This window comes from Haplochromis burtoni, unplaced genomic scaffold (genome assembly GCF_018398535.1).
Source record: "Haplochromis burtoni strain Fernald_Lab_line unplaced genomic scaffold, NCSU_Asbu1 Contig_64, whole genome shotgun sequence".
Lineage (NCBI taxonomy): Eukaryota > Metazoa > Chordata > Actinopteri > Cichliformes > Cichlidae > Haplochromis > Haplochromis burtoni.
In genome coordinates this window covers 171,257-188,805 of record NW_024582425.1, presented here as the reverse complement: position 1 = coordinate 188,805, position 17,549 = coordinate 171,257, and the positions used below count along the sequence as shown (strand labels likewise).

The following is a 17,549-nucleotide window of genomic DNA, read 5'->3' as shown; positions in this document are numbered from 1 at the left end:
AATACTTCCTCACTAATGAGCAAATGAAACCGTCCTCAAAGTCATAAATGAAGGATTTACTCAGAACCTTTCTTCGTGTAATTGGCTCGTTGGAAACTGGAGCAGAGCCCGTGAGCTCTGCAATGTGTGCATTTTCTGATATAAGATATGAAAACTATCTTCCTCAACTTATGTTTACAGCTTCAACTATGATCTTGTTTATCACAGCAGTAAAAAAAAAAAATATTGAGTTGGACAATCTGTTCAAAGCTGTTCATGCCCTCAAGTCAGATCTTCCAGCTGGTGTGGGGATTTAAACCTTCAGTTAGAACAAGCGCCTGTTGGTGCTTCAGGCCACTGCTGCCCCACATGGAGACACGCCCGAGTGTGGGGGGTTTCTCAAAGATCTCTTCTGCCCTCTTCTGGTGAAGAAGTCACACCGCAGCCTGGTGTCAAACTTAGAGGACTGACGGGAGATCAAAGATGGAAGTCTGTTTATGAAATATATTATGATTTGAGGTCTACTCTTTGAAACACTGCATATTTGTGATGATTTGACATGTATTTAAAAAGTTGATTTTATCTGATGTAAACTGATTTTTGGCAACGTTCCAAAGAGGCTCTGTGTTTCAGTGTCCACTTTTATGTCGCTAAACATCTGCACAACTTTACATCTATTCTGTTTGTGCTCATCTTACAGAAGGATTAGAAGGAAAAGATTATTCTATTGAGAATTTTATTTTTAAAGACAATGGAGGATATTTAGGTTCAGGCTAGCAGACATTATGTCACACTGGAAGGATGCACTGCAAACACAAAGGAAGGCGATAAAGTGTGTAGATATAGTTAGATGTTGGGGTAGGCTAAATATGAGAATGGAAGAATGAATCTGTTTGTGTACTAAATGGACTGTATACAGTCCATTTAGTACACAAACAGTGCACAAAAAATTAAAAACCTACACATATGTGTAGGTTTTTAATTTTTTTAGCACTCAAAGCACTTTTTAAACTGCTGCATCCACAGACACACTCATGCACACCCAGATGGATGCATCAGAGGGTATTTGGGATTGAGTGCCCTGCCCAAGGACACTTCAGCATATGGCTGCAGGAGTCTGGGATCAATAGGATCAAAGTGCAGAGGTTTATACAGGAGATGTGACTGAAATGAACAGTATTGTTAAAAAAAGTAATTTCAGACTTCAGCTTCTTCACGGCCATGTTGAGTTTTCAAACGCTTAATGGGCTTCATTACAAAGCTAATTATAAAACAGTATATATACTCATTTTAATAACCTGAATGATTCCCTGTAATGTTACGTCATCTGCTCATATTTACAAACATTTGTGAAAGAATGTGGTTGTTCTAAACAGATCACGAAGTAGCATCTTAAAGCAGCGGTCTCCAACCTTTTTTGCGCCACGGACCGGTTTATGCCCGACAATATTTTCACGGACGGCCTTTAAGGTGTCGCGGATAAATACAACAAAATAAAACTAGTACCGGTACCGAAAAAAAGAAGATTTATTCATAACACACGTGAAAAGACCCAGGAAAACCGAGTTAACGATAAAAACGATAACAAAATAACGCTGAAAACCGATAAAAACCCTGAAAACCATTACATTTCACACCTGAGCCTCAACTCTCGCGGCCCGGTACCAAACGACTCACGGACTGGTACCGGTCCGAGGCCCGGGGGTTGGGGACCACTGTTGTAAATGATCATTCGAACAAATCACCACATGACATCTCTTCTCTTCTTCTTGTTCCATGATCAGCTGTAAGTAGTATTATAGCACAATGGAAGCATTCAGGATCCGTAGCAGTGTAAGACCACGGTGGTTACACAGCAGGGTCACAGCGTGTTGCCAGCTCTCTGCTGACTCAGTAACTGCAGAGCATGAACATCAGTACAAAGGCTGTGTGTCGGGAGCTTCGTGGCCTGGGTTTGCACAGCTGACCTGTGTCGTGTTTGCTATGGTGATTGGTTTGTTATTTTGGATCGGGATATAACCTGTTATGTCAGGGTGCTCTATGTCACGGTACTGGGTCGTGTGGCCCAGTGTTTGAGTTTTATTGTATTTCGTTATTCATTGGTTTTCTAGTTTCAGTTTAGTTTATCTGATTAATTTCTACAATGCACAGGTTGCTGTTGTCCTTTGTTTGTGGATCCTTTTGTGTCTTCTCCCCTGTTCCAAGTCTCCCTGCTTCATGTCTCTGTGGTTCTTGTTGTCAAGTTCCTGTCGTGTCTGCGTCTCATCATGTTTCCTGTTTATTTTGACAGTTTTGTTTCCATGTCCTATGTGCTTAGTTTGCACTTCCACTGTGGCATCATTATGTTCATTCTAGTCAGCTGTTTGCTCATACGTCTCCACTTCCCCTGACCTCCTCATTTGTGGAGATCGGTCTTCCTGTGTTCAGTGTCTCGTTGTCTGTGTTACCCTCCCTACCTTTTGTCACAGTTTCCCAGTCAAGCCATAGTTGTTATCTTGTCTAGTCGTAGTATAAAGTCTCAGTGAGAGTCATAGTTTCCCAGTTTACGTTCAGGTTTTCCCTCAGTTTAGCCTTGTTGTATTTCCTTGAGTTTTCAGCCCTAAATAAAGGCTCGTTTTTTGTTAAGTTCAGTTTTGTCTACTTGCCTCTGTCTGCACTTGGGTCCTCTACTCTCTCCACACAGTCCTGAATGATCAGGCTCCGTCGTATCTTAAAAACCTCACACTATTATCTGACTTCACTTTCAGGCTGCTGGCTTATTTGTGTTTCACAGAGTTTCCAAAGGTAGAAAAGGACGGAGAGCTGTTAGTCTGGATTCAGGAGACAGACACGTTCGGCACTTTTAGGCTTCCAGCTCTCCTTTTCTGATGAAGCTTACAGTTGGGGCGGGATCAGTTTTCTTAGTTGCTGCTGCTTGACTCAGACTTCTCACAGTGCACTGAACAGTCCTTCTCTGCAAAATATGCAGTCATGTGACTTTTGTTTACGGTCTTTTGCAGTTTGTGTTTTGTCTGTTTTGGGGTTTTTCTCTCTTTTCTCTGTCCTGACCCCCTGACAAATCAATAGACGGCCCATCATCGAGGCTGGTTCTGCTTAAAATATTTCCCTATTAAAAGGGAGTTCTTCTTCACCACTGTCTCTAAATGCTGCTCAAGGGTGGGGATGGGGCTGATCATTGGGGCTTTTTCTCAAACACTGCAGTGTCTTTACAGTACAAAGCATCTTGAGGTGACGGTTGTCTGTTGCACTACTGAATAGATTTGATATCTGTCCTCATCATTTACTCTCTTAACAACCACGAGGTGACTAGCTGCCTGGCACATTTTCAGATACTAGAAGCTAAAATGTTACACATGCATTTTGAGCAGAGTTCTTCTATTGTCAGCTTTTCCATTTGGCAAAAAATTCCATAAAAAAGGAGTGGACGGGATCCTGGTGACTCTCACAACTGTTGCCCAGAGCCACTGCAGATGGGGCAGGAGCAACGAGTGCAGAACAAAGTGAAACTAGGCTGCATGAATAGGATTTTTAATGGATAATAAGTTGTGTTTATTTTTGGCTAATGCCAACCCTTAGTAAGTAAAATTAATCTTCCTTTGTTAGTGTTAAGGATTGATAAAATTGGGAAGGTTATAAAGGTTACAGCAGAAAAGGATTGAGACTCGGTGACCTTAATCTAACGCTGTAACCTTCAACAGGTCATCGCTGAGCTGAGCGAGGTTAACAGATTTCAAAATCACAAAATTAGGAAACAATAAGTTCTTACCTGTGTAGTTTCTGTCATCTGTGGCAGGGAAATAGAAAAAGGACAAAAGAAGAATTGATTACAAATATATTCAGATTTTTATTTTGTTACAATAAAGACTCCAACAGAGTGGGTAAAAAAAGTTTTTAACTGAAAGTGTTCAATGTTACTTTGCTCCACTAGGGGGCAGCAATACAACGCCGTAGTTATCCTGTGTAAGGGTCTGGAAGAGGTTTATGCTGAGCAGCAATGCCTGGCTGGAAGTCCCTATTATGTAATAGTATGAACAACACATAGCATATAAAACCCAACAGAAAACCTATAAAACTCATTTAATAAAGGCCCAACACAAACCACTGTCTCAATGCTCTTTCAGTCTATTTGAAGCATTCACACATGTAGGTCAGCATTTCTAAATCTAGACTTTTAGGGATTATACAATAAGGGCCCTACTTTCCAACTGTGCTGATAATTCCTCTTTCATCTCTTTTAATACTACCATTCCCATAGCAACTTTACTCGTTGCCATGCCAACTCCTCTGATAACCAGTTGGCATCTTGTTTCCTTCACTTGTTTGTTTCATCTATGTGTGTGTGCGTGTGTGTGTTTGTTTCCAAAATCCTCATTTATTTGCACTAATTTGAACAAATCTTTTCCGACAGCGGACACGCCATCTGCTGTAACTGAGAACACTGATGGGCGTCAGTGACATCACTAATACCCACTCAGGCTCTTTATTCCTGACTGTTGTTTCATGTACAGGACGTCATTTGCTTTACCTGCCCGTGCCAACGGTACAGACGACCCTCTGAGGATTTCCACTGTGATTGGCTGCATTATTTATTGCTTAGCAACAGTGCTCCACTGATGGGAGAGCAGGTGTTTGCAATTATCTGTCATCTTTAAAGCCTAATGCTCCTATTTTCGGGAGGCAGACTGAAACCCAAGTGAGCAGTGGTAAAATACTGGGCTACAGCGATTCTGTGGAAGAGACACTCGGGAGAAAATTAAAATATAATACATGCATGCTTGTCCTCACCCCCAGGCCAGAGTATATATCTGTATATTAAAAAAAGTTTCCACCTGGCTCACTGAAAATCAGCAGATTTCTTGGTATAATACCTTTAGTATATTTAATGAATCTCCCAGCCATAATTCAGAAGGAATCATTCAGAAGGAATCCTGGCTAAAAGATTCAAAAGGAATCAAAGAATCGCTGCTACAAGTTGAGCCTGGTATCAAAAAGAAACCTTTCAGATGCTCCAACCAGCGCAGCTACCTTTGCCATGTGATTAGATGACCCTTGAAAGTTTACCCAGAATGCTTTTTAAACTTTTCTTCAGTAAATGACCAGAAAATAAATCAACATCCAGGGTACCTGTGCTTGTTTCTGTTCTTCTACATCACAGACGTTAGTTACACTGGTGCAGTTTGCTTCTGATATATACGATGCTCATCACTGGTTAGTTTACATTTCACACCTGAGCCTCAACTCTCGCGGCCCGGTACCAAACGACTCACGGACTGGTACCGGTCCGAGGCCCGGGGGTTGGGGACCACTGTTGTAAATGATCATTCGAACAAATCACCACATGACATCTCTTCTCTTCTTCTTGTTCCATGATCAGCTGTAAGTAGTATTATAGCACAATGGAAGCATTCAGGATCCGTAGCAGTGTAAGACCACGGTGGTTACACAGCAGGGTCACAGCGTGTTGCCAGCTCTCTGCTGACTCAGTAACTGCAGAGCATGAACATCAGTACAAAGGCTGTGTGTCGGGAGCTTCGTGGCCTGGGTTTGCACAGCTGACCTGTGTCGTGTTTGCTATGGTGATTGGTTTGTTATTTTGGATCGGGATATAACCTGTTATGTCAGGGTGCTCTATGTCACGGTACTGGGTCGTGTGGCCCAGTGTTTGAGTTTTATTGTATTTCGTTATTCATTGGTTTTCTAGTTTCAGTTTAGTTTATCTGATTAATTTCTACAATGCACAGGTTGCTGTTGTCCTTTGTTTGTGGATCCTTTTGTGTCTTCTCCCCTGTTCCAAGTCTCCCTGCTTCATGTCTCTGTGGTTCTTGTTGTCAAGTTCCTGTCGTGTCTGCGTCTCATCATGTTTCCTGTTTATTTTGACAGTTTTGTTTCCATGTCCTATGTGCTTAGTTTGCACTTCCACTGTGGCATCATTATGTTCATTCTAGTCAGCTGTTTGCTCATACGTCTCCACTTCCCCTGACCTCCTCATTTGTGGAGATCGGTCTTTCTGTGTTCAGTGTCTCGTTGTCTGTGTTACCCTCCCTACCTTTTGTCACAGTTTCCCAGTCAAGCCATAGTTGTTATCTTGTCTAGTCGTAGTATAAAGTCTCAGTGAGAGTCATAGTTTCCCAGTTTACGTTCAGGTTTTCCCTCAGTTTAGCCTTGTTGTATTTCCTTGAGTTTTCAGCCCTAAATAAAGGCTCGTTTTTTGTTAAGTTCAGTTTTGTCTACTTGCCTCTGTCTGCACTTGGGTCCTCTACTCTCTCCACACAGTCCTGAATGATCAGGCTCCGTCGTATCTTAAAAACCTCACACTATTATCTGACTTCACTTTCAGGCTGCTGGCTTATTTGTGTTTCACAGAGTTTCCAAAGGTAGAAAAGGACGGAGAGCCCATAGCTGTTAGTCTGGATTCAGGAGACAGACACGTTCGGCACTTTTAGGCTTCCAGCTCTCCTTTTCTGATGAAGCTTACAGTTGGGGCGGGATCAGTTTTCTTAGTTGCTGCTGCTTGACTCAGACTTCTCACAGTGCACTGAACAGTCCTTCTCTGCAAAATATGCAGTCATGTGACTTTTGTTTACGGTCTTTTGCAGTTTGTGTTTTGTCTGTTTTGGGGTTTTTCTCTCTTTTCTCTGTCCTGACCCCCTGACAAATCAATAGACGGCCCATCATCGAGGCTGGTTCTGCTTAAAATATTTCCCTATTAAAAGGGAGTTCTTCTTCACCACTGTCTCTAAATGCTGCTCAAGGGTGGGGATGGGGCTGATCATTGGGGCTTTTTCTCAAACACTGCAGTGTCTTTACAGTACAAAGCATCTTGAGGTGACGGTTGTCTGTTGCACTACTGAATAGATTTGATATCTGTCCTCATCATTTACTCTCTTAACAACCACGAGGTGACTAGCTGCCTGGCACATTTTCAGATACTAGAAGCTAAAATGTTACACATGCATTTTGAGCAGAGTTCTTCTATTGTCAGCTTTTCCATTTGGCAAAAAATTCCATAAAAAAGGAGTGGACGGGATCCTGGTGACTCTCACAACTGTTGCCCAGAGCCACTGCAGATGGGGCAGGAGCAACGAGTGCAGAACAAAGTGAAACTAGGCTGCATGAATAGGATTTTTAATGGATAATAAGTTGTGTTTATTTTTGGCTAATGCCAACCCTTAGTAAGTAAAATTAATCTTCCTTTGTTAGTGTTAAGGATTGATAAAATTGGGAAGGTTATAAAGGTTACAGCAGAAAAGGATTGAGACTCGGTGACCTTAATCTAACGCTGTAACCTTCAACAGGTCATCGCTGAGCTGAGCGAGGTTAACAGATTTCAAAATCACAAAATTAGGAAACAATAAGTTCTTACCTGTGTAGTTTCTGTCATCTGTGGCAGGGAAATAGAAAAAGGACAAAAGAAGAATTGATTACAAATATATTCAGATTTTTATTTTGTTACAATAAAGACTCCAACAGAGTGGGTAAAAAAAGTTTTTAACTGAAAGTGTTCAATGTTACTTTGCTCCACTAGGGGGCAGCAATACAACGCCGTAGTTATCCTGTGTAAGGGTCTGGAAGAGGTTTATGCTGAGCAGCAATGCCTGGCTGGAAGTCCCTATTATGTAATAGTATGAACAACACATAGCATATAAAACCCAACAGAAAACCTATAAAACTCATTTAATAAAGGCCCAACACAAACCACTGTCTCAATGCTCTTTCAGTCTATTTGAAGCATTCACACATGTAGGTCAGCATTTCTAAATCTAGACTTTTAGGGATTATACAATAAGGGCCCTACTTTCCAACTGTGCTGATAATTCCTCTTTCATCTCTTTTAATACTACCATTCCCATAGCAACTTTACTCGTTGCCATGCCAACTCCTCTGATAACCAGTTGGCATCTTGTTTCCTTCACTTGTTTGTTTCATCTATGTGTGTGTGCGTGTGTGTGTTTGTTTCCAAAATCCTCATTTATTTGCACTAATTTGAACAAATCTTTTCCGACAGCGGACACGCCATCTGCTGTAACTGAGAACACTGATGGGCGTCAGTGACATCACTAATACCCACTCAGGCTCTTTATTCCTGACTGTTGTTTCATGTACAGGACGTCATTTGCTTTACCTGCCCGTGCCAACGGTACAGACGACCCTCTGAGGATTTCCACTGTGATTGGCTGCATTATTTATTGCTTAGCAACAGTGCTCCACTGATGGGAGAGCAGGTGTTTGCAATTATCTGTCATCTTTAAAGCCTAATGCTCCTATTTTCGGGAGGCAGACTGAAACCCAAGTGAGCAGTGGTAAAATACTGGGCTACAGCGATTCTGTGGAAGAGACACTCGGGAGAAAATTAAAATATAATACATGCATGCTTGTCCTCACCCCCAGGCCAGAGTATATATCTGTATATTAAAAAAAGTTTCCACCTGGCTCACTGAAAATCAGCAGATTTCTTGGTATAATACCTTTAGTATATTTAATGAATCTCCCAGCCATAATTCAGAAGGAATCATTCAGAAGGAATCCTGGCTAAAAGATTCAAAAGGAATCAAAGAATCGCTGCTACAAGTTGAGCCTGGTATCAAAAAGAAACCTTTCAGATGCTCCAACCAGCGCAGCTACCTTTGCCATGTGATTAGATGACCCTTGAAAGTTTACCCAGAATGCTTTTTAAACTTTTCTTCAGTAAATGACCAGAAAATAAATCAACATCCAGGGTACCTGTGCTTGTTTCTGTTCTTCTACATCACAGACGTTAGTTACACTGGTGCAGTTTGCTTCTGATATATACGATGCTCATCACTGGTTAGAGAAAAAGCTGTGCTGACGATAACAAACCCATTTGTGGCTGTAAACTTGATTTGGTTGTGGGTTTTGACAGTTTAAATGAGGCTTTCAGCCCTAAAAGGACTGTGCAGCTATCTGCTGTACGTATGGAGTTATGAGGGATCAAAGATGCTGGAAAAAATAAAGTAGCTAAAAGTACCAGATTTCAACCCACCCCTGTGTACTTTGATCAGGTGGGAGGTGGGAGGTGCTGAGTGATGAATAAACTGTCACATCAACTTTCTGGGATCTGGAAAATCCTATTTAACCTTCAAGTGACCAAGTAGAGCCATTTATGACCCCAGCTGTTTATTACTTATGCCACTGTGATATTTTTAATTATGAAAATGTTTCCTGGTCTGATTTTTCAAGGTTTTACTTCCAAGAACACAAATACATGTAAGTTTTGTTTTTATTGGGATTGTTTTTTCATTACAGGCTTTAATTTGAATGTTTTGCGGTGAACTACGAGAATTAGAGCACACCGCCAGAACTTGGCACCCAAAATGACGACGAAAAGAAGAGCTCAAGCAATTTATTGGTAGGCCAGTATTGTTAGCTATTATTAGCTATCTACCCGTCTAACAGTATCAGCTTTTAAATTGCTCAAGGACTTAAACTTCTTGGGGAAACACCTTTCTTCCATTCCATGACCGCTGATGTTGCATAGTTTGTCCACCAGAGGGCACTCTGCAAGTTCCCTGTTGTGTTTTTAGTCACCCAAAGCATAAATCGGTAAATAAATAATTGAACATAATTTCTTTATGTTTTGCGTGTCTGAAAGATGAAAAAAATATGAGCGATTATATTAAAATATGTGATTTTTAAATCAGCCTTAAAATTCCTATCAGGAATGAAAACAGCTCCGCAGAGATGATTGGAAACTGCAATTTGCATTACACCATTTTAGAATATGCATCATAGATGAAGGGAGCAGTAGTGTAAGGCAAACACATGGTGCCATTAAATAGTATTCATGTTGACATTATTATTTGTTACTGGATTATTGTGTATTATCACAATTATTGAGCTAATTGCTTATATTTTTAAAGGTAAAATTTGAATGTCTCAATTCAATATTTTACATAGTTGCACTAATTTGCAGAAACGTCTAACAGACAAACTGTGGTAAAAGAAACACCTAAATCCATAACAGCTGTTCGACAGTCACTCAGAGACACATGATGTTTCTCGGGGGGTCTGCCTCCGTCTCACTGAGCGTGCCCAGTTTTTTGCTTATTAGGAAGAAAAACTTTGGTTTGCGGGTATAATAGTTGCTGAATCTAGTGACAAAGTTTGCAACATGAGGTTTACTGAGACATGATTATTACTGCGGTGAGCAAGAAGGATGCCTGGCAGACAAGTAAGGATGAGAAGCATTCTAAGTATTTCGACATTTTAAAAAAAGCCTGTAATTACCTTGAACAAAGAACCTCGGTGGAAGAGCTCGTGTCAGATTTTATAACTGTGACATAATCTGACAAAATCACAGCTTACACGAGTGATGTACAAAGACTGTGCTGTGGTTTCAGCTGTATTTACATGTAAAATGATCACTGACAGGGAAAATTAGAAGCTACAGACAGTCTCTTACTTTGCACAGCAGCAGCTCCCACATAGAGGCTGTGCATGAGAACAGAGAGGGAGAGCAGCGGGAGAGCAATGGCTGCGAGAGCTGTGCTGCAGAGGAGTGCTGCAGATTCTTCACTACGTGCCTTTGAGAAGGAGAAAAACTTCCTAAAGGAGGATGAAAAGTTGCTCGTTCTAGATAACAAAGTTGCTGATTAGCAAAAAATGAGATAAACTGAAGCTTGATGAACACCAATCAAAGTACAAAATGTCACATGACCAAGCTGAGATTGAACATCCAGCTCGAATCTTACAGAAACAAATATTCAAGTGCATGCCTAATATTCTGTATAGTTTGTTTCTGTTAGCCTGAAAGCATCAAGTCAGAATCCTGAAATGGATCAGTGCTGTGTTTGCCTGTAGTGTGTCAATATAAAGATTTTCTGATTAGTGTAAAAAGCATTTAATCTGCTCTTTAGCGAAGCTGGAACCAGAGACTGGTTGCCAGTTCATTAAAAAGTCCTAAATAAGGCCGTAAGTATTTGCTATTTCATGATTGATTGATTCCTGTAACCAGCTGTGAGCATTAATGTCATGGATTGTATTTTATTAAATTGCATAAATTTAATGCCTGGAACAGAAAGAAGCATCGGTGTCCTGGATGTTTGATTCATTTACTGGAGAAAACTTTAAAAAGTCAATTTTGTGTAAACTTGTCGTGTGCGACAGGTGACAGCCTATCAAAAGCCTCCTTTGCGCCTACATTTTGTTACCAGCCTCATCCTCTAGCCGTGTTTCGCTCCATGTTTGGCACTCGTTTGGTTTTCCAGGGAATGACCCAGTTATCATTCTTTATTAAAGCCTGAATATTATTCACATAATTAGTTGTTTAGACCTAGTTTTATTCCTCCTGAGGTCTTAAAATACATCAGTGTTCTTTTATTGGTGCAGAAACCAAGTATTAATTTGCCATCAAAGCAGCTGCTGTTTTAATTTTCTATTTATTAACCAATTTGCTGTTTTAGGTGTGAAATATCAATAAAGGCTCAATATTTTTCCTCACTGAGTAAATTATAGCCTCCAGTTGTTACTATGATTCATCACCATCATTTGCAACTCCAGTCATGGCTCCAGTCATAGTTTCAGTGTCATTAATTACGCTCTTTGTTGTCAGTCGGCTTGCTTCTCCCGCTGAATCTCTCATGTAACAGAAAATGGCATCCCACTATATGACATAATTAACTTAATTCTGCTAGAAGGCGCAGTATAATGGAAAACCTGATATATTCTGAGACACTCACACAGGCAGGTGGGTTTAGGCGCGTCCCACTTGCCCAGCTTAGTGCAATGGCTGATGTTTCTGCCCTCCAGGATGAAGCCGGCGTGGCAGCTGTAATGGAGCACGGTTCCTTCCACGGGGGGCCCGGGAGGCTTCGCCGTCACCCTGCCGTTCTCCAGAGACGTCCACACCCGCGGGCACAGCAGCACTGGAAACAAGAAGAGGGAGTTATGGAAAGGTAAATCCATAAATACACAAAGAAGGAGTTGCACAAATGTTGCTCAAAGGGAGATGAATTCATTGTCTGCACGACCGGGTGCCTCCAAGTCCAGTTTTAACCCTCAGCTCCATTTCTCTGTCTACCAGCTCCCGGGGAAACGCTCGGCCTTCTAAGCTGATTTACGCTCCGCTTCGTTCACTGCTCAGTTCCTCTCCTTGTTTAATGGGGTTGCTGTTCAGTACTGAGGTTTATCAGTAAAAAGCCTGAAAACAGGATTTAAAAAAGCAGGAAGAGTGAAAAACAGTAGTAATGCGAAAACCAAATTGACGGGTTGAAAGACACTCAGAGGATAATTATGGTTTATTTAAACCTGGTGGATCCACCATGGGAAGCAAAGAAATCAGTGAATTTCCACCTCAGAATCACGTGATCTGTTTGGTCAATTACTTTCATACATATATAACGAAGCTTTCCTTCATGCTATGACTATTTCTGCCTCTTTCAGATTAGAGGTGCGTTGAAATTTGGCACTTCTAAATGTTTTTTGGGGGTTTTGCACTAATTTTAAGCCTTCATAAATTAATAAATTCAAGAGACAGTCACATTAAATTATTGGGGCATGAAATCACAATAATGGGATTTCTAACAGTTTTTAAAACATCGCTGCAAGAATTTAACGTCTATGGCGCAGATGAACAGAAACAAGCTTCGGTACCTGTTCGCATTGTTTGAGCTCTGTTTTTAAAATAATTCACTGTTTGGCCTGATAGTTGATTCAAATGTAGTTCGTTTATATTTTTGTTTATTTACTGTAAATACTGACGGTGATTATAATGTGTTACCGAGCTTGAAAGCCATCTCCACTCAGGATAACGTTCACATAAAAAAATATTAACTGCTTCATTCGAGTCAATTAAAGGAGCAAAAAGAGCGCGTCGCTCATTAAAACACGACCTTCATTCAGTAAAGAGTCTCCCTGATGCTGCTATGATTAAAATAGATGGAGGCTTGTTGTGCTTCATTTCTGTGGCATCGAATTTGGTAGCTGCAGTTGAGAATTTTTAGATCGGGTTCAGTAACATCGGTGTCACTGACTCACAGCTATAAAGCTGTTAGTCACTCTCATATTTACAGTTTTGATTAGGCACAAGTAAAAAAAAAAGCCAGTTTTCCTTCGACTTTTCACATATCTGGTAATCAACACATGTTGACAAGTCAAGATAGGGCGTTGTTGTATTTCTCAAATCTCCCTGTGTATGTCTCCAATCAGGATTTTGCTCGGTACACCACTGCAGTGGATTTAAATCAAACGTGCCGACTTTGAGCCTTAAGTCAAGTTGTTTTATAAAACCTTTTCATTTACTGTTTAGAAGACACGCCCTCTTTATACAAAGTCGCCCATTTTCAGAAGTAATTGGATAATTATTATTATTATTATAATTCCAGAGGCAGAATTATAAAGATGCTGCCAGTGACACCTGTGCTATGAATTTAGATATCCTATGCTAGGTTATCACACTGACTTGATTTTCAGAAAACTTGACCTCTGACCTTGAGGTCGAGGTCACTGACATTCAAACTTGTTCGAGGTTTTTAGTTGCTGCACCTACAGTGTCAATTTGAAAGGAGTAAAACCTGTGATATTTATGTATTTTTAATCAGTAGTTTCAGCAGTCTGTAGATGTTAGCTAACTTAAGCCTAATATTAAGAAACAGCCTTGAGGAGTGGCTCTACAGTGTAGTGGTTCATAGATGTGCCTAACAAGCAGAAGGTTCCCAGTTCATCCCCGTGTGGAGAAACAAATCCGACATTGAGGGCTGCGTCAGGAAGAGTATCAGGCATTGCAAAAATCTGCTAAATCAAACATGTGGCGCTGCGTGCTGTGAATGAGCCGGTAATATTGGTGAGAGTACACACATTTAACATCTGCCTAATTTACACAGCTGTGAACCTTTCAATTCTTACAAATAACAACATATCAAACAATTATTGCTTCATCTTACTAAACAAAGCAGCAACTGACTGAAGCATGCCTCAGTGTTAGTGCCACCGATATTGATTTATTAGAAATACTTTAAAGAAAAAGAGTTTTCACACAACTCTGCTGTCCTGAGGCCCCGCCCCAGTATTTCAGTCAGCTCAGGTCGGGACTATGAGTGAACCATTGCAGACACTCTGTTGTAGATTTGCTGCTGAGCTCGAGATCATCTTGAGATCATTGTCGTCTGTACAGATGACCTCACCTTTGAAACAGAGGAATTCATGGTGAAACCAATAACTGTAAGGAGCCCGGGTGCTGGTGGAGCCCAAATCATCACTCCACCAACACCGTGCTGACAGCTGGTGTGAGGCATTTGTGCTGATATGCATGTGTTTGTACATTATGGCCAAACATCTCCACTTTGGTCTCGTTTGTCCAGAGGACACTGCTCCAGAAGTCTTGTGACTTGTTTAGATGTAACTTGGCAAACTTAAGTCACGCTGGTTCTTTTTACAGAAGAGTTTTGGGTTTTTTTTTCTGGAACCTTCATAAACAAACCATACTTGTTTAGCCTACTTCCAGTTGTACTTTCTTGAGCTAACTGAGGCCTGTAGAGTCTGAGGTGAAGCTCTTGGACTTTTTCTGGTTTCTCTGATGATTGCACCGTCTGATCTTGAGGGAAATTTGCTGGGAAGATTTTGGCACTGTGCTAACACAAACACACGTGAGCGCTCCAGATCTGCAAACTGTCTAAAGCTCTGCTTTTACTGAGGTGCTCACATTTACATCTTAATCCTCTGAGTTCCAGTAGAAACAGTATGGGTGTGCTTGGGGTTTCTGCAGGACTGCAGAATCCTTTACTAGCCATGTCAATCTGCACTTCAAACTGTTAACAGGAAACAGGAAGTCAGCCTGTTCCAACTTTCTTTTTTAAACAATAGAAGGCCCAGGCTGGCAAACTGCCAATTGTAAAATAATCTGCCACATCAGCCAAATTCATGGATAGCTCAGCACTCCAAGTGTCATGTTTAATTATCCAATCTTTGACCCTTCACTTACTTTATGTTAGTCAGTCGGGCCTTCTGTAAAAAATGTTAAGCACCCTTTAATTACAGGAAAGTGAGCTGAATTAAACATGTCTCAGAGGAAAGTACTTAACCACCGTTTTAATCCAAATCTTATTTTTTGCTCCCAAAAATCATGATCTTACTGACAGAAACCCCTTAAAAAGGAAAATTTGTGTAAAACATAGTCTGTTAGTAGGAGTTACAAAAGTAAAATGCATTTGGTTTGTATCAAAGAAATCGAGGCAGACTTTGTTGGAGATTTTCTTGCATGTAAAATATTCTGGGGACACATCAGAGAGGTTAAATCACCAATGATATAAATCTGTTTGACCATTTGTAAGATTTTTAAATGGGGTTTCATTCACATAAGCATAAAATACTTGTTTTTGTTTTTCATGGTTATGTATATTATTTCTTCCCAGAAATAAGAGGAAAATGACTGCTGCTAAATAAGGTAAAACGCTGCTTTAACTACATGCAGACCAATCATGCTTCACTCCCCAAGCTCGCTTTTCTGAGCCAGAAAAATCCCTCCTCACAGCTGGCCACAGGCATGCCTCTAGTTAGCTTTAATCATGCCCAACGTGGTCTGGGGATAGCGTCACTCTCTCTGGAAACAAGGCTAGTCATGATGCCACACATTTCATTAATTGTAATGAAAAGTGGCTCCACTGCAGAGTCTGTCGTCATGTAGTAGCCCTGTGATGTTCACGGCGACTAATCTAAACGAGAAGAAAGGAACGCAATCAGACGGCAGCCTCGGTGACAGAGGCAACGGGTTAAAAAAAAGTCTCTTTTTTCAAGGTTTTTCATCTCTTCTAGTTACGGCTGCTGCAGAAAGAAAACGAACGACCTTCCCTACAGTCCACACATGAATAGATTCCTTCATCTGAGCAAGCACTGCAGTAGGTAAAAGTGGAATATAAATGAGCAAAAAGCTGAAAATGTGTCTGAGGTTTAAATGAATTCATCCTGTGAGATTATTTCTTTCCCTTGTTTGCATATTTCCAGGCACTAGTTTCTAGTACATCTGGCAGTGTGCCCACACACGTCTCAGAAACAAAACGGGCACAAAGTAGTGACGGAGTCGTTAGAAAGTTGGAAAATGGAAAGTTTTGCGTTAGTTACCAGGAAAAATAAAACAGGAATAGCTTTTTTCTTTTTTGTCTGATCTGGAAATGGCCGGGCTCCTCAGTGTTTTTCTGTTAAGCTGCCGAGTTTGTCGAATCTTCCTTCCAGCATGCGAGTACAAAATAAAACTCCAATCTGCACATTGCAGCTTGTGCTCTTACGTAAGCCAGAGAAAACAAAAAATCCTGCTTCTGAGAGTGTACTCCTGGGAAGATTTCCACTGGTGTTAAATGTGAACTGGAAGAACAAAAACGGGAGGTTTCAACTGGGATTTGACTGGATTGCTGCCCTTATTTCAAAATTTGCAAGAGCCAATACAAATTTGGTTTGTAGAGAGATACAATAAATTTCATAGTGCAAATTTATTCATTAAACATCATCTAAATGTCTCTGAAGACACAGGCGGCCTCAGTGGAGACAGTACAGATCATTTCATATTTACATGTATTTATTTTATAGGCCTTCACTTATTTTCCAAGCAGGGAGCAGAGGGAAAAGGCTTCATCTCCCCTGTAGAATAAACATATTCTCATCTCTGTGTCCCGTTTTTTTCTCACTGCCTGTGCTTTGACACACTGGCCACGTGTGTCCAAAATGGGGTCATTAAAGTCCAGTTTAAAAGTCACAGGTTTACCTGATAGGAGGTCGCGGTTGTGGTTAAATAGTCAGTTATGATCAGGAGGGTCTGAGTCATGTGATCTGTAAGTATCTATGTGGTGACCATAAAAAGAGCTAATCTTATTCTCTAAATACTAAGGAAAGTTGCACTAATGCTTCTTTCATTTCTCCCTTTAGCACATGCACTGGGCCGTCTTTATGAAATGAGATCAGATTTCAAAGTTACAGACTAAAAGCCCGTTCATGGAGAAACAACAAGGCTGAGAAGCGTCACAGATCATATCGTTTAAATTATGTCTGCTTCCATCTTACACCATAACTTGCAAATATGCTGATGTGCTTTGAACAAACTGTTTAATTAATAGCCGAAATGGAAATAACAGTAATGTAGGCGAGTCTGCTGGTTATGGCCCGTTTACCACGCGCAGCACTTTGTAACATAGGTTTAGAAAAATGCTCCATAAATAAAATATAATTAGCCAAATTAAAATGATCAAAGTGAAGTAGAGGTTGTATTGCAGCTCTGTTTGCAAAGCTTACGTCCTCATTCTGAGCATTGTTGTACTGCCAGCTTTTAGGATTATGGTTAATTAATTTGACTTCAAAGATGCTAAAAGCTTTCGTAAAGGAACCGTTAAGATGGATCGTCTTCAGCAGGAAGAGGGAAAAACGAGTGGACCAGAGGGTGGGGAGCATTTTCTATTACAGCCACTTCATTTCAACTCACTGTGATGATTAGTGAGCTTTTTTTCACATCAGTAATAGTGTCTGCAGTGATGTGGACGCTGTGCAGGTCAGTTTGTGGGTAAAATGTACAGAAAACCAGAACGCAGTGATTTTCAGATCTCATAAACCAAACGTAGAACACAGAAACATAT

The 17,549-nt window shown here is 40.7% G+C and overlaps 1 protein-coding gene across 5 annotated transcripts in view; it reads right to left on the bottom strand.

The window, feature by feature from the left end:
* Positions 1-17,549, bottom strand: part of gabbr1a (gamma-aminobutyric acid (GABA) B receptor, 1a) — a 128,132-nt gene that overhangs the window by 92,331 nt on the left and 18,252 nt on the right. For 4 of the 5 annotated variants that reach the window (XM_042221285.1, XM_042221284.1, XM_042221283.1 and 1 more), the window contains 2 exons: positions 11,676-11,861; positions 7,343-7,360 (listed from right to left, as the gene is read on the bottom strand). In XM_042221285.1, coding sequence (XP_042077219.1) covers positions 7,343-7,360; positions 11,676-11,861 — 204 coding nt within the window. Of the gene's footprint in view, positions 1-3,745; positions 3,755-7,342; positions 7,361-11,675; positions 11,862-17,549 lie in introns of those variants that run through there. The other variant, XM_042221288.1, reaches the window with a different exon arrangement.